General features: G+C 47.6%; 1 protein-coding gene and 1 pseudogene across 5 annotated transcripts in view; one reads left to right on the top strand and one right to left on the bottom strand.

Annotated features, from left to right (window-relative positions):
• PRRC2B (proline rich coiled-coil 2B) overlaps positions 1-25838 on the top strand; it is a 79250-nt gene that overhangs the window by 20401 nt on the left and 33011 nt on the right. For all 5 annotated transcript variants that reach the window (XM_087822995.1, XM_087822994.1, XM_087822997.1 and 2 more), the window contains exons 2-10: positions 3732-3899; positions 4706-4883; positions 7619-7721; positions 10340-10412; positions 14438-14581; positions 16448-16689; positions 17137-17258; positions 17695-17837; positions 23856-23946. In XM_087822995.1, the coding sequence (XP_087679121.1) occupies positions 3785-3899; positions 4706-4883; positions 7619-7721; positions 10340-10412; positions 14438-14581; positions 16448-16689; positions 17137-17258; positions 17695-17837; positions 23856-23946 (1211 nt within the window). In that variant the 5' untranslated portion in view covers positions 3732-3784. The remainder of the gene's footprint in view (positions 1-3731; positions 3900-4705; positions 4884-7618; positions 7722-10339; positions 10413-14437; positions 14582-16447; positions 16690-17136; positions 17259-17694; positions 17838-23855; positions 23947-25838) is intronic.
• Positions 20876-22600, bottom strand: LOC148091892 (non-histone chromosomal protein HMG-14 pseudogene; annotated as a pseudogene).

Genomic DNA, 25838 nt, shown 5'->3' with positions numbered 1-25838 from the left:
AGAGGCGGGGCTTGGTGTCAGGTGCCTTTGTGGATGTTTGGGGATGTGTTTTATCCCAGGGAAGCCTGTGCCTCTCAGAGCAGGTCTTTAGGTGACTTCCCAAAACACGCAGACTTGAAAACATTTTTAAATGTCCTTTTCTTTATTCCCCAAAGCTCTCTGCTCTGGATTTTAGGCCAGCCATTTTCAAAATGCTCTTGGCCCCCATGGCAATGCCTTGGAAAGGAGAGGCTACAAGGAGGGATTGGTACGCAGGCAGGATTCCCCCAGGGAGGGCACATGTGGCTTGTGTCTATTTTATGTGTGACACTGAGGATCCCAATTAGATTTTGGGGGGGGGGGCGACAAATGAATTCTGTTGCCTACAAAAGGGAGAGAAAGCAGCAGGGATGCTGTGGCCATGAGCCAGGCTGAGTCTGTGCTTGCCTGCAAGGACCTGGTGCCTCTCAGCCTGTTCTTGCCCCACCGATCCAGGCGTGAGTCATGCTTGAATGAGCTCACCTCTGACCCATGGAGAAATGTATTCTTTCACCTCAGCCAGCTCATGAGTCACACCCAGCTGTTTGCCTGCACTTCTTTCTGCCAAGGGAAGGGCTAGTTGAGCTTGGGGGGGTGGTGGTGGTGTTGTGTTTGTGTGCGCTCACGGGCACGCACGTGCGTGCCCAATAGAAACTCAGCAGATATTTGGAAGCTGATTAAATCCCTACTAACAGTTAGTGCCCCTAGCCTGATGTTTGTGAAAACCAGCAGGTAAGCAGAGCAGTCACATGGGCATGGGGCTGGGCTAGGCCCCAAATATGGCACCGCTTGACTGCAGGTGCATACAATTGGGGGAAACCAAACGATTATATCTGTATTTTGAATTTAGGTCCCGTGAAGTCTGGCTGAATGAAAGGACCCATCGGTAATCTCTGAAACTTTGTTTATGTTCTGTGGGCCTTGGATGGCCCCTGGCATGTTCCTCCTCAGACTGACTGTAGTTTGCCAGCCCCTGCTCTGAGGGAAAGTCGGGGCTGCAAGAATCTCCGCCTGAGCAGCCTTACTGTAGGAGATTAAAGTGAGCTCATACCAGCCCTCCCCCACTGTGCTGTTTCCATAGCAGTGGCTACTCAGTTGCATTGTCTGTTAGCACCCAGGTTTATATAGGAATATAGAACCCAACCTCAGAAGTGTGGTAAGAGATGGCTGCTTTGATAGTGAATCATTTGTAATTCCATGGCTGTGGGTTATTAGTATTTAGAACTGGCTGGTACTTGGGAAATCTGGTCTTGGATGGGGAAACCAAGGTCTAGAGAAGCCAGCAGTGTGTCCAGCTGGTGCAAAACTTGGTTAAAAAAATGGGGGAAGGGGCACTCTTAAGAAAATCGCACATAGAGGTTTAGCGCAGACGTTAGTCCAGTATTTTCCCCGTCTGGCTTCGTGAATCTGTCTGTCGAGCCTCTGGTGGGAAGCATTTCACCTGAACACAGTACGGGCTCAGCGTTTGGTGAATGGCTGACCTTACTGGGGGAACAAAGAAGATGTGATTCCAAGTTCCCAGGAGAGGGGCTCACGCTTGCCCAGGGTGTCTCCTCCCCTCCCCTCCCCTCCCCTCCCCTCCCCTCCCCTCCCCTCCCCTCCCCTCCCCTCCCCTCCCCTCCCCTCCCCTCCCCTCCCCTCCCCTCCCCTCCCCTCCCCTCCCCTCCCCTCCCCTCCCCTCCCCTCCCCTCCCCTCCCCTCCCCTCCCCTCCTCTCTCGTTTATCAGGGATGCCACTGCAGGTGTGGTCAGGCTTCTGGTCTCCTAGTGCTTCCTGGGGGTGGGGGTGGGAACTGGTTAGTTCTCAGAGAAGGGTCCTGTCCCCAGGAAGACCTCCCGATAGCTCTCTGTGTCCACACTAACCTCTGCCCAGAGGCCCAGGTCCAGGCAGTGCAGAACCCAAGAAAAATCAGCAAACTGGCAGAAGTTTGGACTCACAGATTTTAAGAAGATCTTTTAGCAAAGTCTATAGGAATAAGTATTTTCTGGTCAAATTTCAGAATTAAAAGACATCTGATTTTTAATAATCAGGCATGTTAACATTTAATGTGGGAATTTGATGGCCCTGAATGGCTGGTAGATGATTTTCCTTCTCTTGCCTTTGCTAATTTGGTTTTTGATTTAGTAAGTACTAGTTATGTGAATTTAAATGAATGATGCTAAATCTGTAGTCCTGTAAGGTATGTGGTTGTGAAGGAGGCACCACTCGTTTTATTTAGAAATGTTTGTAGGGCCAGTGGTCAGTGAAAGCTGTGGCCAGGGACAGCATGGATGTAGCTGGACGTTGTAAGGTGGGGTTGTGTCCAGCATGTCCTCTGTTATATCCCAGGCCTATCTTAGTGCTGGACATACGGTCATCGTGCCTAATAAAAATATGTTGAATAAATGAGCGTATTAGTTTTCTCTTGTTGCTATAGGATGTTACCACAAATTTAGTGATATAACACAAATGTGTTCTCTTGCAGTTCAGGGGGTCAGAAGTCTGAAATGAGTCTTGCTGGGGTAGAATCAAGGTGTCAGGAGGACTGTGTTCCCTGTGTTTTATAGTCGTGGATCATAATATATAGAGTTTTACTTAAAATTGTCTTTGGGAGTGTGAAATGTTTCCCCAGCACACCGATGTGTTCCTTCTGGCCTGTGGGCCTCAGAACAGGATGAGATGACAGAGCTCATTGCTGCAGCGACTGCCTTTTTATTAGTCAGTGGGTGTTCTTACAGCTTCCTCTATCCTGTCATTAAAGACGTATCACTGTGCCTAACTTGAGGTTTTCGCTTTCTTTTCCTTAACATCAATTCCAGTGGGAAACAGTGGGTCACTCATGCAAGTGTTTATTTCATGATCAAGTGTAGAACCTGTAGCCAAGACTGAGTGTGGAATAAAAGGCATTGAAGCTCTTGGTCCTTGGTGCCTGGCACATGGCATTCACTGGCTCTTGGCGGGCACTCACTAAAGATTTGAGTGTGTTGAGTGAATGAGCAAATGAATGAACTGATAAGGAGAGTGCTAGTAGACTTAGAGATGCTTGTAGAAAATTAGAGGCAGAGGACAGCTTCTTTGTTGTGGAGTGGGCTGGAGTAGCTGGTATCTCCCCCCCCCCCCCCCCCCCCGTGGGGCCTTCCCTGGGGAGCACTTTGTTTGTTTTCTAGCCTGAGTTTCAGAGAGCCAGCTCTTATTGCCTAAGCACATGCTTTCTCTCTGGATGCTGATTCTTGATTTTGAAAAGTGCATACACCCGACGATCCTGGATGATTTACTAACTTTAGTTGCTTCCCTTGGATTTGCTTTTGCTTGTCTTTGAAATGAACAGACTTTCATAGTGGATTGTGTACCTACCTCCCCTGTTCTGCCTGCCTTATTTTTGATGTTACATGGAGGTGCTAAAAGGGTGTGTACTTGTTTTTCCATTTTGAAGAGGTTGAGTCTGGGAGAGAGGACTCTGAAAGTTGACATTTCAGTGTAGCTGATGAGCAGTAGCCTCCAGCCACTTCAGAATGAGGAGGGTGAGGGTGAGGGTAAGCGTTGGGGGTGGGGTCAGCAAGTCTACAAAATGCTCTGTAAATGTGGGTAAAACTGCCCGTGCATGGTAAGGGCGGTTTCTAGGGACAGAGTCCAAAGCTTTCTTTAGATCTTCAAGGAGATGCATGATCCCTAAAGGACTTACTCACTGGATCAGGTTCTGGTGGATTGACATGCTCTTTTTTTCCATTTCAAAGGCAGATCGGGCGGTGCCGAGAAAAATTTCCTTACTAGATGACATTTCATCGCAATGTCCGATCGTTTGGGGCAAATAACCAAGGGCAAGGATGGGAAAAGCAAGTATTCGACTCTCAGCCTGTTTGATAAGTATAAAGGAAAATCAGTAGACGCAATTCGATCCTCAGGTAAGAACTGGGGTCCAAGGCCAGGCCTTTCCACTTTTCCTTTATTGAGAAACTCCAGGTCAAGGACCATGGGAACCCAGAGTCCCCCACTTGGTCAGAGGTCCATGCAAATCAGTCTTATGCCAGGTAGTTCACCCGGTAGTTCTGGGAAGCAGCCTCCCCTTGCTCCTGTTTGAGGTCTGATTTCAGAGCCTAGAATACCCTGACTTGGCTGTAGGGGGGCTGTTTCCCCCTCTCTCTTATCTTACTGAAACCGTGGATATTTTTAGCCCAGTGGTTAGAATGGAGCTTAATTTGCATGAGAGTTACCCGGTTTAGATTTCATGGTTCCAATATTCTGGAACTTGGTGGGAAAGTTCCTGCCGATACCATCCACACCCCATGAGGATTTTATGAGTGCTCGGGCTTGGCTTGGGTCTAGGCAGAGACTGTCTTTTCAGTCCTGCTGTAATGATGCCAGAGCAGTCTCAACTTGCAGAGTAGTTACCATGTGGGACGAGGTTTCTGGTCCTGGCTCCTCACCCATGTCATAAACTCCTGAGCCTTCTCCTGCCTGCTAATAAAATGGAAGCCTCCACAGATTCCGGCAACTCCTGTGTGTCTGAAGGCCTTGGTGAAGAGCTTGTCAAGTGACTAAATGACCACCAGGCATTGCTTGTGTGTTTCTACAAGCGGGGCTACCCCTTGTTTTTTGTTCTGTTGCCTTTGTCGTTACCACTTAGGGTTTGAAAGAGCAGCTGAATGATTCTGGCCTCTTTTCTTCTGTAATTTCCCTGTGCACTGTCTCCATCCCTGTCTTCCTGCAGTTATTCCTAGACATGGCTTACAGAGTCTCGGAAAAGTTGCCACAGCCCGGCGTATGCCACCGCCTGCAAACCTGCCAAGCTTAAAGTCTGAAAACAAAGGAAACGACCCAAACATTGTTATAGTACCCAAGGACGGAACGGGATGGGCAAACAAGCAGGATCCGCAAGACCCAAAGAGGTGAGAGCAGAGGGCAGGCAGCTCCAGCACCCTTCTCGTCTGCACAGGGCCGCACAGGAGAACCAGAGATTCCAAAGGAACCATCTTTGCCCTGACCCTGCTGCCTTGTTGTTTCTCACTCCCTGCCTTCATTTCTCCTGGCTCTTGGAGCCAGTGCAGCAGCGTTTCTGTGGGCCGCCTGGTCCCAGTGACTAGTCCTCTGTGCTGTATTTGGAAAAGCCTCATCAGCCTGGGGGAGTGTGTGCGGTGACTCAGAGCCAGGTCCTGTATGAGCCATGGTGGACAGAGATGGCGCTTGCACACTTCGATCTGGTGGTCCCTGTGTGCTGCGCTCTAGGCTGCGGAGGCAGTCTTTCCACCTGCGGGCCTCTCGCAGAGGAGACTGCTGCAGGGGCTCCAGATGGACCCAGGCACGGAGAGCAGCCCAGCAGCCCAGCACCCAGGGTCTGGCACAAAAGTCGCTGTTAGAGAAGCAGCAACTGTAGGGGCTGCTACTGTACAGTGGGTGCATAGCCAGGCCCTTCCCTTGGTGCTGAGCCTCCAGCTGTCTCCTTCACCGAGTGTCTCCTCTGACTGGGTTCTGGCCAGTGATAAGGGTGTCTAGGAAAGAGGACTTGGGATTTGTGCTGGGAGGACTGAGGGGGTCAGGGCCTTGCTAAGGCTGGAAGGCAGAAACCTACGCTGGGGTTAGCCTGTTTGGAAATGAAAGCTCCCCAGTCCTGTCCTGTGCACCTCTTGCCCTGCATTTCATGGTCTGGCTGCTGAAGCTCGGGATCCAGAACACAGCTGTTGACCAGTGTCCTTTCCTCTCACCAGAAATGGCTACACGAACTTTTATAAAACTTCCCTGTAGGTATTCAGACGGTGTAGAGAGTGAGCAGATAATTCAACCAGATGGTCATAAAGTAGCAGTAACCTCAATAGAGTTTTAAATGCTATTTAAATTTTTTCTGACAGTTTGCTTAGGGATCATACGGGTTGATGGTAGAGTGTGGCTTTGGAATGGACACATGTGGGCGGTGCCCAGCCAGGCGGTTTGTTAGTTTTATGGCACCTGGAGAATCATTTGACTTCTGAGCTTCATTGTCCTGTGAAGTAAGAATAATACCTGGCTCCTGGTGGTTACAAGAAATAGATGAGATAACATGAGCCAGGTCCTCAGCACAGAGCCTGGCCTGGAGGGTGTGCACAGCAGATGTCAGCCATTATTGTTGCCATTCCATTCAAATGTGAACACTGCGCACTCTGTAGTGAAGTGGATGTTACACATTTCAGTGTAGGCATTGAAATGCCCGTGCTGTCGAAAGTTCCAGAGAGAGGACAAAGCGTTGCTCCCTCCCTGTATCCATCCCAACCCAGTGTTGGCACAGACAGCGTCAGCTCTCATGAGGCCGGTCGTGCTGAGGCGTGTCTGCCGGGCCGGGAGGAGTGAGTGTGGGGGAGGGGGCCGCAGACCCAGACTCCGGTGCTCTGCTGCCACTGGGCCATGCCTGCCATGGGGGAATCAAGAGATGGTAGAATGGCGCAGTTGCTTAGTGGGAGGACACTTAGGTGACACTGCCTGGGAGCTCCTATTTTGGGTAGAAGGTCATGTGAGGGGATCGGTAGCTTTCATTTTGTAATGGTCACGAGTGGTGATGAGTTACTTGGGTTAAGTGAACCTTGAAAGAGTGTCATGTGGGATTGAACTTCAGGTATAGAGGAACCACCGCCAATGGGTGGATTCTAGCCAAGTGGGTGGCCACCCTCCTCGAATCTTGTCAAATTGAATAGAGTGACTGGAAGGCTGTTGAGTCAGCAGAAACCTTCCTTCAGGACGCCTTCTTGTTACCTCCTCAAAAGATTACCTGTGGGGTGTAAACTGATGCAACTTTTTTTGGAAGGCAGTTTAGCAGTATCTTTTAAACTTCAAAACACCTTCTGATCCAGCAGTTCCATTTCTAAGAACTTACACTACGGAATTACTTACACAAAAGTGTGCAAAGATATTTATACAGAAATACTCATTGCAGTTATATTTGTAATAGGAAAAAATGGAGATTCGTAAGTCATGGCCCATCCAATTATACTGTGTTATTAAAAGAAAGAGGTAGGTCCCTATGTATTGTCACGAAAGATGTTAGATTAAGTAAAAAAACAAGTTACAGAGTTGTATGCATGGCATTATTCCACTTGCGTTTAAAAAAAAACTATTATGTAGAGAAAAATCTGCTTTAGAGTTTCTCCCTGGAGGGTGAGATGATGACGAATTCTATTTTATATATATTTATACATTTATTTTTACTATAAGCATGTATTTCTTTTACAAGCTAAGAGAAGGTAAAACTTTTTTTTTTTAAAATCTGCTGTTTCAAAGCAGTCAGCCCCCTGAGTAGCTGTGAGCTCTTGGTCAGGAGGAAGGGGCTCAGAGCCCCTTCCCTAGAGTGACTCAGTTTTCCCATTTTCAAACCCTCCATTACTTCATTGTTTACATGAGCTTTCAGTGTTTGCAGATAGAGGCTCTCTAGGAAGGCAGAGACCTGTCCTGCCCTGTAAAGATGTTAGTGAGTAGACCTCAGACATGGTTCTGTTTCTCATTAGTCTTTGCCAACATAAGCTTCTCCTGGGGAAGGTGCTACTTCTATTGACCAGAGGGGGTCTTGCTCCCAGTGAGCAGCTGTAGCTTTTGGAAATGCAGAGGGATCTTGTCTGCATGGCCTGTGCCATATCTAATCCTATGTCCTGCCTCTGTCTAGTTCCAGTGCAACGGCCTCTCAGCCGCCGGAGTCGCTGCCGCAGCCGGGTTTGCAGAAATCTGTCTCCAATTTACAGAAACCGACACAGTCAATCAGTCAGGAGGTAGGTGCTGGGGATCCCATCCTGATGTCGACGTTGGGGCTGCCTGGTGCCCCTGTCTGGGGTAGGAACTGTTGCTGAGGAGGGTGGTTTTGAGTGACTTGCTTATACCAAAGGCAAACCTTGATAGGCGATTTTGGGAAATGAGCCCAGGAAATTGTCATGGTCACTGATGAGGTGATTTAACCTGCAGCTTCTGGAGAAGACCCCAGATGGAGAGTAGAATACATATACCTAGTTTGATTTTGCTGACTTACGTTTAGGTGAGGTCGCTCAGGTAGGTACAGGCTAGATCAGGATCCCCCAGATGTGTCCCAGGGAAACAAGTGCCATAAGCAGACAAGATGTGTTAGGTCACAGAAAGGTGAGTTTGGAAAACAGAATTAAGCAAGCTCCCTACGGGTGGACATGTCGGTATTTTTGATATGCTAATGTGCGCTCTGGCTCTCTGAGAAGACGACATAAAGGACAGCAGTCTCCAAATTGATTTGTCTTAGGAAACCTTTTTAACAAGGTCTCTAGGGACCAGTGGTGTCTCAGAGCCACCTTGGGAAATACTAGCTATAATCACCCTTTCATTTGTTGATGCATTTAAAATGTTTTCTAAACAGGAAGGCATGATTTAACTGAGCAAGAGCTTATAATAGACCAAGTCCATTAGAGACTGTGTGGGCCACAGAGATCAGCAGAGCTCATGCTTGCTTAGCTGGAAGCTAGAACCCTGGATGAGAAGTCTGAGTCTTTTAGATCAGAAGAACTCAGATTCTTAGCACTAACTAGCCCTCTGAAAAACAACTTGAACTGCCGAACTTTAGTTTTGTTTTGCTGCCTGGGCAGTAGGACGTCTGAGACACCATCCCCCATCTGTGGGGGAAGTTTATAGCTTTGCCAGAAGGACACCCCCCGAACTATGCTTTTGAAATTAAAGAGAGAAAAAAAGAAACCATGTTCATGTGATTTAGGCTCCTTATTCATTGGCCTAAATCCACTTGGGCTGCTGAGTATGTAGAGTTGAACTCATGTGTTCCTCAGGATTTGAAACTAAGTGAGATTGTAGAGCCACAGTGCTTCAGCCCTGGCTGTATAGCAAACTCACCTTTGGAGCTTGTTGAAAGAAAATAGATGTGCTTGGATCCCACCAGGGGAGAGTCTGGGATAGGGCCTGGCGTCTGTGGAAAGAAATTGCTTAGGGAACTGTCTGGGATCCCGTTCTGGAGCAGCACAGGTCACCTTCCCCATGCTCAGCTCTTTTCAGCTGTTACTTGGTTTTCTCATATGCAGAGGTGGTAAAAAGAGACTCCCAGTTTGTAAAACCTCACCTCAGTCAGAGTTTGTATAGTTCTACTCCTGGGATGAAGGTCACCAACAATAACAGGACTCACCCCTGGGCCCTGCAGGCATTCTGTCCAGTTGAGTGCCCTTGGTGGGTGCTTACCAACACCAGGTGGGAAGTTGTGAGTTGGCCCTGGTCTCTAGGGACCGGTGGCCACCCCACCTGCACGGCCCCCTCATGTAGTCTTATGGGAGAGACCTAGGAGCATTCTGGCCACCATATCAAGCATTTAGGGCAGCTTTCAATAAGTAAATGGCTTGTTAGACCTGGTCACTCTGCACTGAAAGTAAGATAGTCGGCTGCCTTGAGTGTGTGCTGGTGGTGGCAATGGGGGGTGGGCTGGAAAGGAGGGGTCATGGGAAAGGGTAGTTATTTAATCTGGTACCTAACCCAGTAAGTGATAAAACTTGGCTGCACCAAGCTCTGTTTTTGTAGCTTCACCTTCAGGTGGGCGGAGAAGTCTGGTAAGCTGAATGCTGTGGAAAAAGGCAGATGAGCTCCGTGGTTGGGGACCCAGAGGGGCTTTGGACACAGGCAAGATGGGGACAGGTCCTGGTTCTGCCTCTCTGGCTGGGTGTCCAAATCGAGTTACTCCTTCCTAAGCCTCAGGGGTGTGACGAGCCCTCCCAGGGCATGGGGGGCTTTGGTTGGACGGTGTGCCTAGCGTAATGCCAAGTCCTAGTGAGCTTTAAGCAGAGGTGGTCAGGTGGGACTGAGCCTGAACCAGGCAAGTCCTAGTTGGTGGAGGAGGAAGCCTCATGGGCAGCTGTGCTTTGTAGAAGGGCAGTGGTTGTGGAAAGAGGCGCATGGCCCCTCTGGTGAGGATCAGACACGTCGCTCTCCCATGTTCACGTTCTGTTAGCGGCACACAGTTTTTGAGACACGTGCTGGAATTGGGGCCTGTTCTTTGTCTCTGTAGCAAGACAGAGTAGCTCTGTGTGGGCAGGAGAGGTGACCTGACAATGTTCCAGACCGCAGCCTGAAGGTGGATGCGGGTCTGAGTCCTGGCGTTGCTGTGAAACTCACTGTGTGACTCTCAGCTGGTCACGCCCCTTCATCCTGTTCCTCATCAGTCACGTGGCCGGCAGTTACTGACACATGGGCTGCTACACCCGTGGGGTGCTGCCTGCAAAGCTCCCATGGCTGATGCACTCAGCAAGTGGTGGTGGACTTGTATGCCTCGTGGTGGAACCTAAGGGGTGGCCCGTGAGCACCTTATCCCAACTGGCTAGGGGAATGGACGCAGGCTGACGGGGCTGGCTCTCTTCTAATCTCTTCCTTTTTTCAGAACACAAATTCAGTGCCAGGTGGACCAAAGTCATGGGCACAGCTGAATGGAAAGCCAGTAGGACACGAAGGTGGTAAGTGCATGGGGGTGGGCACTTGGCAGGGGGCAAGAGGGATGTATACCTTTTCTGGACCATTCCGGTTGGGTCTAGATTATCTTTGGCCTAAAGCTTTGTGGAACCGTTCACCTGAGTCACTGCTCTGTGGGGCTTGGCCTTTGCCCTAGGGAGGCAGAGCCAATTTTGGAAGCATGTTGACTCTTGGATTTCATAGAGTGTTATGGCAAAGACATCCCTGCTAAGGTGTGTGGAGGGGACTGGGTGGCTGGCCCCGTCACTCTGTCTTTCGCTGTGTTGCTGCTGGAAGTAATATCTGCTCAGCAGTGTTGCCAACATGCACTCCTTCCTCTCTCCTGGACCCGCAGGGAGGTGTTATGAGCAGTTGTGGTGTTCGCTTCAGACCCGGGTTTATGAATCAGCCAGCCCTGGGACCAAGCCGCCTGCTGCTGGGTAGTAGCTGCAGAGCGTTCAGGGGGCTGTGTGGGGTGTGTCACTGCTGGTGCTTGGCCTGGCATTGGGAGCCTTGGAGTGGGTCGGCTAGCAGCTGCTGTGGGTCTTCATTAGGAAGGTGGGGGAGAGAAGTAGAGGGGAACGTGTGCCGAGTTCTATGCAAATGTTGAACAATAACAGGCAGTGGCCTCCAAGGCCAGATGGAACAGCGGAGCCAGCAGAGGTCACCAGGCCCTCCAGTGACTGGAACCATTCCAGAACGCAGGCCCAGGGTCACGGGCATTTATGAGAGAAGCCAGCTCTTCTGACTTTCCAGTGTTTGTGCAAATATTTCTAGCACACTGTGCAGACCAAACTGGGTGCCACCTCTGGGCTGGGAGTGCTGGTATCAGGGTTAGTCTTCTGGAAAACAGCACTGGCTGCCTTCTTACCCTGTGCCCCCATCCTGGAGTTGCCCTCTGCCTGCTGTGTGGCCATGCCATCCAAGGTCTCTCCAGACCTATGTTTTATGAAGTGCATATTAGAAAAACAGCTCCTTGTCCCACCCTCCCTGACCTCCCCTACCCCCTGCCCAAAACACATGTTCCTTCTGGGTTGGAGTCACAGTGTAGTTGAAGGCTCTCTTCTGTCTCCAGTGGGGAGTGACAGTTAATGTGCCAGAGGAGTGATGGGCACAGCCCAACTGCTCCTGACCTCACAGGGGGCAGGGGAAGCTCAGCTTGTGTGAAGGGTGAGGAGGAGGGGACAAGGTTAGCAGAGGGCGTGGGAGGCCAGTGACAAGCATTTCAATGCCCTCAAATTAGGTCTCGTAACAGGCTTTTTAATGAGCAGTCACTAGACTGTTGACAGTGGTTCTTTGGCTTTTTGTAGCCAGTCTTTCTGCAAGATTAAGATTTTAAGTATATCAAATGTATTTTTATTTAGAAAGATCCACAAAGACTAAAAACAAAGTAGTATAATGGGTACAACCCCTACGGAGAGCAGTTTGGCACTGCCACTCAAGATACTGTGCGTCTCCCCTTTGACCTGGCAGCTCTGGGGTGAGGAGATTGTCCTGTAAATTGTATTGCCGTGTATGCAGTGACATGCACACAAGATCATTCATTGCAGCATGTTTATAGCAAAAGATTGGAAACAGTCACCAGAAATGTCCATCAACTTATGGCACTTGAATGAAATGCTAGTTAGCTATAAGGGAAAAAGTCAGTTTTCTATTGATACAAGATCTATAGGACATATTCTTCAGTGAAAAAAGTGCACAAGAGTTTATAGAGTGTGTTACATTCATGCAGAAAATTGGGGTGACGAAAAATACACTTCTAAAAGTTTGGAAGGGAACACGAGGAGGGGAAGTACCTACTTCTGAGGGCATCCGAAGTGCAGGTGGGACACAGGCTGGAGAAAGGCTTCAGTTTCGACCTTTTTATAGCCTTTTCCTTTTGCACCTTGTGATTGTGTTACCTGTCAGAAACAAAGTGATTGCTAGAGCAATTCTAAACCACAGCAAAATACTTTGTAAACATGCAACAGCTTGTCTGGGAGGTGGCAGAACCCGCAGCCCAAGAGGAGAGAACAGACACGTGCTGGGCCCAGGTGGGGCTGGGGTGGGAATCAGGCTTCTGGGTCCCCCTCCTGTGCTGGGGTCACACGTTCGCAATGCCATCAAGGCTGTGAGGATTTGGGGGTAGGTCACCCACAGACATTTTCCAAAGGACTCTTTCTGAATTGATAGACTCTGTCCGTGTTGAAAGTGGCTGATTGGTCTGTTTTACCTGAAAAGACCAGGAGGTCTGATGGTGGGGTTGGGGCAGAGGCCAGAGGCTCATGGCACGTGGGTCTGGTGCCAGCGACACCACCAACAGCTTGATTTGGGAGCTTAGAAGAAGCCCCTGATTTTACTGCCTTAGTGTCTCCTGGCAGAGAAGATGGCATAAGGCATCGGTGGGTGAACATTACAGGACATTGAAACCTTAGCAGTGGCACTTTGATGTGAGATTTGAGTTCTCTTTACGCTTTCATCTGTGGAGGACAAGTTTAACTCAGTGCTTATGATAACACTTTCGTGACTGCAAGGCCGAGAAGTACTGGGCATTTGATCCTCACCTGAAATACATTTTTAGTGATTTTTAGAGAGAGCGGAAGGTAGGGAAACATCAATCTGTTGCCTCTGCAACCGGGGATTGAATCCACCACCTTTTGGTATACTATGCAGGATGCTGCTCCAAACAGCTGAGCCACCCAGCCAGGGCAAATAGTGTACCATATTTTTATTTATTTTAATTTTAAAATATATCTTTATTGATTTCAGAGAGAGGGGGAGAGAGAGTTGAAACATCCATGATGAGAGAGTCATGGATCGGCTGCCTCCTGCACGCCCCCAACTGGGGATCAAGCCCGCAACCCTGCATGTGCCCTGACTAGGAATCGAACCGCAGTCTCCTGAATCCTAGGTCGATGCTCAACTGCTGAACCATACCCTGCCAGGCTGTACCATATTTCTAAAGCATGCCTTTCCTGTTTCATCTGTTCAGTTCTTAGCATAGTGAAGCAACTGTGTGAGTCAAGGCCTCCTTTCCAGAGCAGTGGGGCTCCTTTGTGGCCCCTGGAGACTGTCTCTCAGGCTCATCCCTGGTGAAGAATGCATCCAGGTATCCTCCTGGCAGGTTTATTTGACTCCGGACCTGTTTATTAATTGGGAGAGTGAATGAATTGCTGCCTGTGCTTCTACACTATCCACTGCATCTTTCTGGCAAAGTCTGCCTTGGCTGACAGGTCTGAGAATCAGTGGTGCCAAGAATAATACCAAGGGGGCGATTGGGAGCAAGGTGTGTCACAGTGGACATGGTGCTGTGTGACACTACTATTAGTGCACCTGGTGCTGGACATGGGCTGCGTGTCCAGATAAAGGACTGGCTCTCACTCCTGACCCTTAAATGCATCATTTATTGTCCTCTCTTCATCCAGAAGGTGATTGCCAGCTCCCCGTGCTCAGTGCTGTAAGAGGAACGAGACGAAGAAAAGGCTCTTAGAGGAGGTTATAGTGTTGGGGAGTGAACGAAGGAACAAATAAACTGTTCCCAGGATTATGACAGTAAAATGTTTGGCTGTGCAGGGCTGGAGGAACTTTGTAGAAAATGGATAACTGTAAAGGACAGATAAATGAGGAGGTGCTCATGAGTGTAAATCTAGGGCCGGGGCCTTGGGAGGGGTACCTTACCTTCTCTTGGCATTACCTCCATGGGAAAGCAGTTGACTTCCTTGGGCTGATTTTGCCAAAGACCGCTCTTGTCTGCTTCTTGGGCCCCCAGAAGGACCTTACTACCTTCTTCCAGGAGCCAGGAAGGATCCTGGCTGGAGCAGCTGCCATATTTTACCCTATACCCTTTGCAACTAGCTCCTGTCAGCATCTGGGACTGGGACCCTCGGGGGGCCCTAGTGCCGCTCCATCAGCACAGATGCCAGCAGGGCGCGGCACACTCCTGAGAAGCCCACTCCCAGCCGGCGTGGCTGTTGGTGCTTGGAGTTGCTAAAGCTGAGGACTGTTGGTGCCGCCCTCATTTGCTCCATAAATCTTCCCGGTTTCTTTACAGGTTTAAGGGGCTCAAGCCGACTATTATCCTTCTCTCCCGAGGAATTTCCGACGCTGAAAGCAGCTGGAGGGCAGGACAAGGCTGGCAAAGAAAAGGGCGTCTTAGATCTGTCGTATGGGCCAGGACCAAGCCTCCGCCCTCAGAGTAAGTGAGCTGCAGCCTGCCTGGGCACAGGCAAAACAGCAGTCTCCCTTTCTTCCTGCCCTGTCAGACAGCAGTGTGCAACTTCTTGAAGACTGTCACTCCTGAGCCAGGCTCCCTGCCTGGAAAGCAAGCCTGTTGACCCTTTGCCCGATCTCTGCCTCCTTTGGACTTCTCCCTAGGCTGGTCTGGAGGTCACCCCTTCTTTCTTGTCTGTTGGGTCGGGTGAGGCCTTCCTAGCTGTCAGATGGTTCTGCTATGCTTGGGTTGTCATGGCAAGGGTGGACAGACCAATAGCCAATACTTTGGCCCCCTGATTTGGGAGCTGGTTTTCTAAACCAGCGGTGCCCAAACCTTGCTGAATGGTGGCAGGATCACCTCATGAGTATGTTATGAAGTCTGATTTCCAGGCCTCCCCATCCTCAGCCACCTTAGAATCTCTGTTTTTTAACATGTTCCCTTAGGTAGCCTGCTCTGTGCTGGTCTCCACGGCCCTCCTCTGAGGTCTGGGCAAGGAGTGGGCAGGTGTGTGTAGTGATAACTTGCTGGTAACATTTTTTTAGAGGTGTTGGGTGGTTAGCGTTTAAGGTGTTTAGGAATGAGATTTTCCATCTGCTCTAACCAGAGATTCTGAAATGGCCCTTGTTTTTTTAAGGTGTGTGTTGTGGTGGGCGGGAGGTGCTTGATCAGGTCTTGAAACATGAGAGACTTCTGTTTGTTTGTCTTGATTAATCTCCAAGGTGCCCAGCGTCAGGGCTGATGTCCTGTAGATGAAATGGTCATTATGCAGCTCTGCTTAGACGCACCACTTTCTCAGTGGCCTGCCCTGTATTATTCCATCTACTCCAAAGACAGCATCAAGTTCCGTAGGCCAAGAACTATAACTTCCTGGGTTTAATTAAGATGAGCTGCTTTATAGGATGGTAAAAATTTCGAACTAGGAGGAGCTTCTGGGATCAGTTCTATCTCCTCATTTGTGAAGATGAAGAAGTGGATGGCCAGCAGGGCAACCACAGACAGGGCTTCCCCAAGACCACGTGTGGGGTTGGAAAGCAGGAGCAGAGCCCTGTTTTGTGGCTCCCATCCCTCAGTCTTTCTCTGAGGGGTTCCATACTCAGGGACCTTTCATGTTTCAACCCCTAACCAAAAGCTGACTGAAAAAAACAGTCATTTGTCTCATGCAGCTTCTCCTTGGCCTATAGTTCCACCAGAGCTTGCTACGTTGGGCAGTGGAAGGCATCATCAGGAAAGTTAGGTGGTTCGGCAGGTTTCCACCTATGCCCTGCAGGAGGGCCCCTCTGACTCGTGTAGGACAGGTGGGGGCCAAGGCCTGTGGCAGGCCCAGACCCTTCTACGACCCCTGGGTGAGAGTGGTTCTGCTTTGTCTTATGAACTAGGGAGGCCTCTTTGACTAGAGGTGCCACTGCTAAGCAGAGTTTGAAAATGTGTCAGAACTCACTAGTTTTAATGTCAAGTCCAGTCCTGGTCCTCTGGGGGCTGGGTGGTATTTGTGGAAGAAGTCACCCAAGGCTGTTTCCATTGGGGCTGCCTGATTCCTCTGCTGTTAGCTCTGTGGGCGATGTGATTTCTGTTAATCAGTGAAGACCACATCTTGTTCACACGCCATCTCTCTGAGTGGACCTTGTTTTATATTTCTCTTACACTCAGACTTCCCTCAGCAAGTTCACACTCACTGGCCAGGTGTCTGCCCCCCATCTTCCCTGACAGACTTGAGCAGTGGACTCGACTCCTCACTTTTTGGGGGGAGTTTTTTGGTGAATGAGGGGGGTCCCCTGACCTTCAGAACCTCATACAATCCCTCCTCCCCCCTCCTCTTTCCTCTCCCCTTTTGCCCCTTTCAATTTCCAGATGTGACAAGCTGGAGGGAGGGCGGTGGGCGAAACATAATTTCTGCCACGTCTCTGAGCGCCTCCCCAACTGAGCTGGGCAGCAGGAACTCGAGTACGGGAGACGGAGCCCCCTCCTCGGCATGCACCAGCGATTCTAAGGACCCCTCTCTCCGCCCGGCTCAGCCTGTTCGCAAAGGGGCTTCACAGTTCATGGGAAATGCATACCACCCACCTACATACCATGACATGCTTCCTGCTTTTGTAAGTCTTCAGAGTGTGCATTTCCCCACGAGGTTGGCTTGTTCATGTCCCACAGAGCCTGCTCCACGTGACTGAATGTCCACCTAGGTTCTCCCTCCTGATTTCACTCTCTGCCCTGATACCCTGCCTTGGAGGTTTCCATTAGTTTCCACTTTCTTGCCTCCTCTTCAAATCTTGAAGTCCTCTGGCTTCTTTCCCTGCTGCACTGGACACTATGTCAGCCTTGGTTCTTTAGACAAAGGAGAGGCAGGTTTTCCCTAAGACACAGGCCCATGTTCACTAACAACAGGAGAGAAATGGGGGAGACGGTGGCAGATTAAATGGGAAACCCCAAGATTTCCTGTTCCTTTTTCCCATTTCTCATTTTCCAAAATAAATTCTAATGCGAATGGAACTTAGAATTTGGGTCATTACCAGGAAATCCTATTCATTGGTGTTATGTTTCAGATGTGTTCGCCACAGTCGTCAGAGAACCAGGGTACGGTGGAACGAGGATCTTTCCCCCTTCCCCAGCTCCGCCTGGAGCCCCGCGTTCCTTTTAGACAGTTCCAGATGAATGACCAAGACGGGTAAGGCTGTGGCATTGTAGTCACACATGTAGAGATTGCCCCAGTGGACAAGATGATGGGCTGATGAATGAAAGTGCACTGTCTTCTAAAGACCACAGTGCACCTAAAAACTAATGCAGACCCAGGGTGTGTGGGACGGCGGGACCAGGCTGGGTGAGAGGTTGGATTATGACTTCAAGGTCCTGACACAAAGTTGTGGCACATGCCGATTGCTGCTACCTTAGGCATTAGCACTGAGCAGTAAAACGCAGAACGAGGCAGGACTTCTCTCTGTGATGCATTAGTTCATTGTGTATTTCTTTCCAAAGGAGATGACACATATTAAATGCAAATATGAACCTTTGCAATCTAGGACTTCATTTTTGAAAAGTATTTGGTTTTGCTTCCATATGTGTACTTGACATAAGTCCACTGTCTTTAACTCTTCTCTCATCAGAAAAGAAAACAGGCTGGGAATGACTCGCCCGCCCCGCCCACTAAGGCAGCTGGTGGAGCGGGCTCCCCGACCCACCATCATCAATGCGGAAAACCTCAAGGGCCTCGATGATCTGGACACCGACGCCGACGATGGCTGGGCAGGTGGGTTGTGTTTCTCGGTGGCCTTACACCCGATGGTTTAGAGAAGCAGAACAGAAGCCTATCTCTGCCTAGCCAGGATGCAAATCCATCGTGTGGTCTTCCTGGGCAAGTGGGGAATGAGCACGTGCGGCTGGGGAACAGCGTCAGTGCCCTGAGTGGATCCTCGCTGGCACTCACACCAGTGGCTGTTTATTGGGCCATCTGTGTCTCCTTTTGGTCTTCGGTCTTGATCTTAGAGCTATGGTAGATTTTGCTGTTAACATTTTTTAGAGACTTTTTATAATGGAAAAGTTAAACCAAACAAAATAGGGTAATGAACTCCCAGCTATCCACCACTCAGCTTAAGCAAGTACTACCATTCTGCCATTCTTATGTCTATCATTTCACCCACTTTCCACCCCCAGCCTGATTATATTCTTTTATAATCCTTTTTGTTTGTTTTTAAGTAAATTTTAATTACATTGAAAGGTACACATCTTGGTTGTACAATTTTGACAGAGGGATACACCTGTGTAAAACTCCCCCGGCAAGACAGAGAGCCTTTCCCTCCTAACCCCAGTGCCTTCCCGTCACCCTGCCTCCCCGGTGGCCCAGGGCTGATCACTCTTCCGGAGAATCAGACCATGGAGTAGTTTTGTCTCTTAGACAATTTCAGGCAGGTGCAGTCATGCAGCTTTTCCTCTGGTGTCACTTTTTTGAGATTCATCAATGTTATATAAATCAGTAGTTGCTTTTAATTACTAGGCTATATTTCATTGTATCAGTATACTTTAATTTGCTGGTCCATTCAAAAGTTCCATTATGAACAATATTTTCATGTCTCCTGAGTACGTATCTAGGAGAGGTAGTGGGTCAAAGGGTAGGTGTGCGATAGGTTCACAAGGGCCACTCTGACCTTGTCCGTGGTGGCCGTGCCATGGCACATTCCCAGCAGTGGCCACACTTTCCTGTCAGTCTGTGTAATTTTAGCCATTCTAGTGGGTGTGTAGTGGTACATGTGCTTTTTAATTTGCGTTTTGTGGATGCCTAGTGACCATGAACACGCTTTTGCGTGCTCTTTGGCTACAGGTGTATCTGTTTTTCCCTTTTGAGGGGATATGATACAGGTCCTTTGTGACTTACATTTCACAAATATTTTTTCCCTTAGTTTGCCTTGTCTATTCTTTTTTTTAAAATTCTCACCCGAGGATATGTGTGTTTTTTTCAGTGATTCTAGAGAGAGAAGAGGAAGGGAGGGGGAGAGAGAAAAACATGGATTTGAGAGAGAAACATTGACCAGCTGCTTCCCATATGCTCCCCGACTGGGGATTGACCCAAAACCTGGGTTTGTGCCCTGACCAGGAATAGAAACCTTGACCCTTCTGTGCTCTGGCAGATGCTCTGACCACTGAGCACAGGGCCCGGGCCCATTGTGAATGAGCTGATGTGTGTGGTGTATGGTGGGAGTTGAAGTTCACTTTTTTCCGTAAGGACATCCACTTGCTCCCCACCATTTGTTGTTAGGACTTTCCCTCCCCTATTGAATTGCTTTGGCACCTTTGCCAAAACTCAGCTGACCTCTTGTAAGTGTGGATCTCTTTCTGGGCCTGTTTGTCCATTGACCTGTTTGCTCCCCCTGTGTCAGTGCCACGCTGGAGCCTTACAGTAAGTCTGAAGTTTAGGCAGTGCAAGCAAATGGACAATAAACGGACAGACAAAATTTGAAAATCCAGGTAGTGTAAGTTTTCCAACTTTGTTTTTTTGTGTTTTTGTGTGTGTTTTTTTTTAATCCTCACGCGAGGACATGTTTTCACTGATTTTTAGAGAGGAACCCGAGACCTGAGTATGGCTCTGACTGGGAAACCCTCGACTCTGGTGCACAGGATGAGGCTCCAGCCAGCTGAGCCACACCGGCCAGGGCTTGTTTTGTTTTTTTGATTCTTTGACTATTCTAAGTTTTTTTCATTCCTGTTTAAATTTAGAATCAGCCTAGCAGTATGTACAAAAAGCCTGCAGGCGTTTTGGTCAGGATTGTGTTGAATTTATTTCTGGGTAGATGACATCCTAATTTTGAATCTTCTGTCCAGGGACCTGGTGAATCTATCAGGTCTTTCCTTCTCCCAGCAGTGCTTGATAGTTTTCACGGTCCAGGTCTTGACTAGCTCTTGTTACGTTCATTCCTGGGTATTTATTTGGCAGCCTTTGGTGCTGTTAAAAATGGCGTTGTTCCTTTTTTTAAAACTCATTGTCAAGTGTTTGATGTTATTATGTAGAAATACAGTTGGGTTTTCTGTGTTAACCTTGTACCAGGCACTTTGCTGAATGTACTCACTAGTTTTTTTAATTTCTGTTGATTTCTTAGTATTTCTATATAAACCATCATGTTGCCTACAAATAGGGACAGTGTTATGCCTTCCTTTTCAGGTTCTGTGCCTTTTAATTCTTGCTCTGTTGCACTGTGGTGCTTCCAGTACAATGTAGATTCAGGTTCTTTGTTTTTGATCTTAGGGATAAAAGGTATAGTGTTTCACCATTAAATATGATGTTACCTGTAGCTTTTTCCATATGTTATTTATCAGATTGAGGAGGTTCCCTTCTATTTCTGGTTTGCTGAATGGTTTTGTTTTTTAAATCATTAATGGGTGTGTATTGCATTTTGCTACATGCTTTCCCTGTCTTTGTAATCATACAGTTTTCCTCCTTTATTTTGGTAATCTTGTCTTGCATTTATTTATTTACTTTTCCCCCCCCCATAATTGCAATTTTATTGTTTGTTTTGAGGATAAGTACACAGACATTTCAATTTGTACACAATTCTTGACATAGGTACCAAAAATGTAAAGATTTTTTTCTAAACAGTTATCCCAGTGACTTTCCAGCTTAAAATGTGGAGGCTAATTTCCCTTACTAGAGTATGAAGTACCACTGTCTTCAAATGTTGATGTGCTGTTACACCAAAGTCCCACTGATTCACAATTTAATGTCATATATGCTAGCTACGTAATCAATTGTTCGCTCTTTCACGGCACATTAACAAAGTTACTAGGAAAACTGGACCACTACACTGAAGATGTTACAGAGTGCATGAAATTCTCACAGGGAGAGCCAAGACCAAGGAGTGGTTTTCTTTACGAAACAATTCTACCTCAAACATGGGAATAGAAATAATTTTAAATGTTCAAGGCATATTAAATGCACAACTGACTCCAAATTGCCATTTAGTATGTTTTGTATTATAGGGTATAAAAACTGCCCCATCTATGGAATGTTAAGCTGACACCCACCCAGGACAATCAAAGTCTCCCATATTCAATATCCCATGATTTTCTGGTTCTACCAAAAAATAAACAACTAGCACATGATTTCACTTCTAGAAAAAGGGCATTTACACTTAAAAAAAAAAAAAGGATGAGGTGGAATTCCCTTCTCAAAAATGTTGCTAGAGCTACTAAAAACTTGCATTTACAAAATAGGTGATAAAAATATTCCTCTGGAATGTCCAAGAAGGGAGACGGACCACTGGTGGGACAGTGCGTGTGATGTTCGTCAGACGTGGCTTCCTTCTCTCCTGCTTCACTCGAGGCTGGACTCCTCCTTTTCAGTTTCTCCATTTTCCGCAGGGAGATCTTTAGGTTCCTGGTCAGCCACTTCTGCCTGTTTCCCTTCTGTTGGCCCTTTTTCGTTTGCATATTCTTTTCTGCTGCCTTTTTTGGTTTTGTTCCTACTTTTGCAGGAGCAGGTTTCGCTGACAGCCTCTCAGACCTCCTCTTGGGCTCCTCTGCTGCCCCATCAGCAGAGCTGACCTTCCTTTTGGGCACCGAGGCGGCCGAGCGGGTGCTCGCTGAGGGCCTGAGGCCTCGGCGCGCCTAGAGCATCCTTGAACCTGGGCTGCCCGGCTGCTGCTGCTTCTCCCACCGCCCAAGGCGCTCAGACCCGCAGTGGGGCAGTGGAAGAACCCTGGCTTTTTTTCAATGCCAAACCATCCTTGCATTCTTAGAATAAACTCCACTTTTTTGTATGCCTTGATTCAATTTGCTGATATTTTATAAAGGTTCTTGGTGGATATTAGTCTATAATTTTTTTCTTTTAATATCTTTGATGGGTTTTGATGCCAGGTTATGCTGGGCTTGTGAGATGAGCTGGAAAATGTTCCATCCTTCCCTACTTTCTGAGAGGGTTTTTGTAAGATTGGTATTATTTTTTTCATTAATGCTTGATAAAACTTGCCAGTGAAACAGTTTAGCCCCGGAGTTTTCTTTGTGGAGACATTTGTGATAATAAAGTTTTATTTCTTTGATTAGTTATGCAGTTGCTCAGATTCCTGTGTCAGTTTTTGATAACTATGTTTTCACAGGATTTGTTCATTTCTTTACAGTTAAGTTTATTGGCATAAAGTTGTTGAAAATATTCCTTTTCCTTTGATGTCTGTAGCATCTGAAGTGGTAGACGCTCTTCACTCCTGATAATTGGGTAATTTGTTTTTTTCTCTCTTTCTTATTCATTTCTGCCAAGGGCTTATTAGTTTTAATATTTATGAAAAGGCAGCTTCTGGCTTTAATTTCCTCCATTTTTTGATTGTTTTCTGTTCCATTGGTCAGTTCATTTTAATTATTGGGGCTTTCTAGATTTCTCATTTAATTCATTAGAGTCAGATAATTTCAGATCTTTTTGACTTGAGGCATATTTTATGACCGAGATCTGGTCTGTCTTCGTAAACATCCCAAATGCATTTGGAAAGAATGTGTATTCCACAGCTGTTTGGTACCCTGTTCTACAGAGGTCATGTTAGTCAAGGTGGTTAATGGTGTCATTCAGATTCTATACATTCCTGATGTTTTTGTCTAGTTCTATCAGTAACTGAAAACAAGGTGTTAAACTTTCTACTTATAATTGGGGATTTATCTCTTTCTCCTGTTTTCGCTTCATTTATTTTGAAGCTGCTATTAGGCTTATGCACATTTATGATTTTTGACTCTGACATTGACCCTTGAATTGTTGTCAGGTGTTCTCCTCTAGTAGCACTTCCTGTGTTGGAGCCTGATTTGCCCGGGCCAGTATCATTGCTCTGGCTTTGTTGCTTTCACCATATGTCTTTGTCCATCTTCCCCGCACACACCTTTTGTGGTTGTATTTAAAGTGACTATTGGGGAGACAGCACATAGTTGTACTTGCTTTTCCATCAAATTTAATGCTACCTTTTAATTGGATTGATGCCTTTTTAATTTTTTTTATTTTAAGAATAGTTTTAAAATTTTTTAAGAGAGAGAGAAAGGAGGGGGAGACAGAGGGAGGGAGGGAAACATTGATGGGAGAATGAAACATTGATCAGCTGCCTCCTGCAAGTCCCCTACCAGGGATTGAGCCCACAGCCCAGGCATGTGCCCTGACCAGGAATGGAACCAGCAACCTTTTGGTGCACGGGATGACACTCAACCAACTGAGCCACACTGGCCAGAGCCTAAATCTATATTTTCTGTGTTTGTGGATTTGTACCTGGACATTTCTTATAAATGGAATCATACAATATTGTGGCCTTTTGTATCTGACTTCTCTCAGCATAATGATTTCAAAGTTCATCACATTGTAGCATGTCAGTATTCTTTTTTTATGGCCACTTGCAATTCCATTGTGTGGATCTTCCACTTTTTGTGTACCCATTCATCAGTTGATGGACACTGTCTGCTACCTACACCACTCAGGGTGTGGGGAGCAGTGCCCTGGGCAGATCTCGCAGGCAGAGCCTCTGTATTGCTAAGGTAAATGCCTGTCTGGATTCCGCCTGCTTTTGCTCACTCTCCTGCACCTTCTAATACCTTTTTAAAATATTTTGCCCAAATTTAAGAACTGTTATGTGGGGGACGGTTAGTCTGACCAGGCTGCTGTACTGTCACCAGAAGCCAGAACTGCCCTTCACTTTTTTCTGCCGTTCCGGTGGTGGCAGCTGGGTGGCATGATTCCAGACTGGAGGAATCCCCCGTGGCACTCTGCGCAGTTGAAATCCTCATCTTTCCCCTCCTTCCTGCCTCACCTCTGCTGCAGGCCTCCATGAGGAAGTGGACTACTCTGAGAAGCTGAAGTTCAGTGATGATGAGGAGGAGGAAGACGCCGTGACGGACGGCAGGCCTCAGTGGTAAGGCTCTGCACCCCTGCCTGTGGCACGCTCCAGTGCCACTTTATGCTCCGCAGTATTGCTGGGTGCTGGCCCCATGCCAAGTGTGTTTCCTAGTTTCCAGCAACCTCACATGGCAGATACTGTTTCATTGTGCAGATGAGCGGGCTAAGCTTTGGGGACAGCCATTGGAGAATGGAACCAGGATTTGCATCCAGGTGTAGCAAGCTGATTCCTAGTGATTGTGACCACTGTTCCAGTACTTCCCGGAGGATGTGGTGTAGACCATGCTTTCTGCAGGTTGATTATGGGTGTTAGGCCCCAGAAGCCTCCTGTGGCCAAGCGAGTTTGGGAAACTACCTGGGTTCAACTTACTCCTTTCCTCCAGGGTTGCCCTCAGCCTGGAATGTGTGTATAGAAGCATGCTGGGAGTCTTCGGGGAGGTGGGAGAAGCTGTATGCAGTATAGGCCAGGTTTCCTGAACCTTTTAGACCAATTTAATCTTTTCCCTCTTTTTTTTGGATAATTTTATTGGACTAATTTTACTCATAATGCCCTTGGGAAAATACTTCGTTGTACTCTAGCCCTTCTTGTTTTTTATCATAGTATCAGTAGTATTGACTGACCAGCACTTTTATTTTGCACTTGACATATTTTTATTTTTAAAAGCCGTATGAATAATATGTTTTGTAAAAGACAGAAACATGTTTAATTAAAAGTAAGGCAGAAATCCTTTAACCCTAAACCCAGAGATAATCATCATTTTTAAGTTTATTGTTGACAGTATTACAGATGTCCCCTATTTCCCCCTTCTGCCCCCTCTATCCCCCCCAGGCCTTTACCACATTATTGGCTACCACTCCCCCCCCCATTATTTTTTTTGGGGGGGGAGAGAAACATTGATGTGAGAGAGACACATCGGTTGGTTGCCTCCTGCACAGTGCTAATCGAGGTACATGCCCTTGGCTGGAATCGAACTCGAGACCCTTTAGTCTGTGGGCCGACACTCTACCCACTGAACCAAACTGTCTGGGGCTGGCTAGTACTTTTAAAAATAGTGCCTTTGGTTGCCTTAATTTGCTTTTTTTTTTTGAGTACCAGCAAATGTGAACATTTTCCTTTGTGTGGAATTTCCTGGTTTCTTTGTATGTCACGTATTGGACTTACGGTGCTTTCCTAGAAAATGTGTGTTTTTTAGGTAGGAGTGCTTTAATGTGTCCCTTTGTTTTATTGTCACTGATTGTGTGCGCAGGCTAGTCTGCAAGCCCTCTCTGTGTTCCATCTTTCCCGGCAAAGCTCCCGACTAAGTGCCCTCTTGTGGAGGAAGCTGGTAATGCTCTTCTGCCACTCTGATGAAACACAAGTAACTGAGGCTTCTGTAATTTATTTTCATGCTGCTTGATGCACTTGGGAACTATCTGTGGGTCAGTTCTTAGAACACTGAGCTCAGAAGGGAATGTGGCCAAGGATTTAAGGCAAAAACAAAGGCATAAAATTTTGCAGATTTATTGGAGCAGTAGGGCACTCTCTCTGTTCTTATCTCTTTCAGTTGATGTTAATTGAATATTCAACTGAAAGAGTTAGACATGGACCCAGCTTTGCTACTAGCCATGACCAAGGACACCTCAAATTGAGGGCACCTCATCCCTAAACCTGCCCTTTTTATGATATTCTCTGAGCTGGTTGATGATGCCCAACCCCCAGAGACTCCTACGACAAGCTCCAAGTCCCCTCTGACATCTTCGTTTCCCCATCCATGATGACTCCTGAAACTTCCCTCGACTCCTTCCCTTCCTGTTCACTGTGTCTGGGGCCATGGAACCAGCATCGTTGCTTTTCTGGACTGTGCATAGGTCAGCCAGCGTGTCTCCCTCCTTTCATCTTATTTTCCTACCCCTCACACTGTGCCTAGT

This window comes from Miniopterus natalensis, chromosome 12 (genome assembly GCF_054644295.1).
Source record: "Miniopterus natalensis isolate mMinNat1 chromosome 12, mMinNat1.hap1, whole genome shotgun sequence".
Taxonomy (NCBI): Eukaryota; Metazoa; Chordata; class Mammalia; order Chiroptera; family Miniopteridae; genus Miniopterus; species Miniopterus natalensis.
Note: the sequence above shows the minus strand (reverse complement) of the source record. Positions and strands in the feature narration are given on the sequence as shown.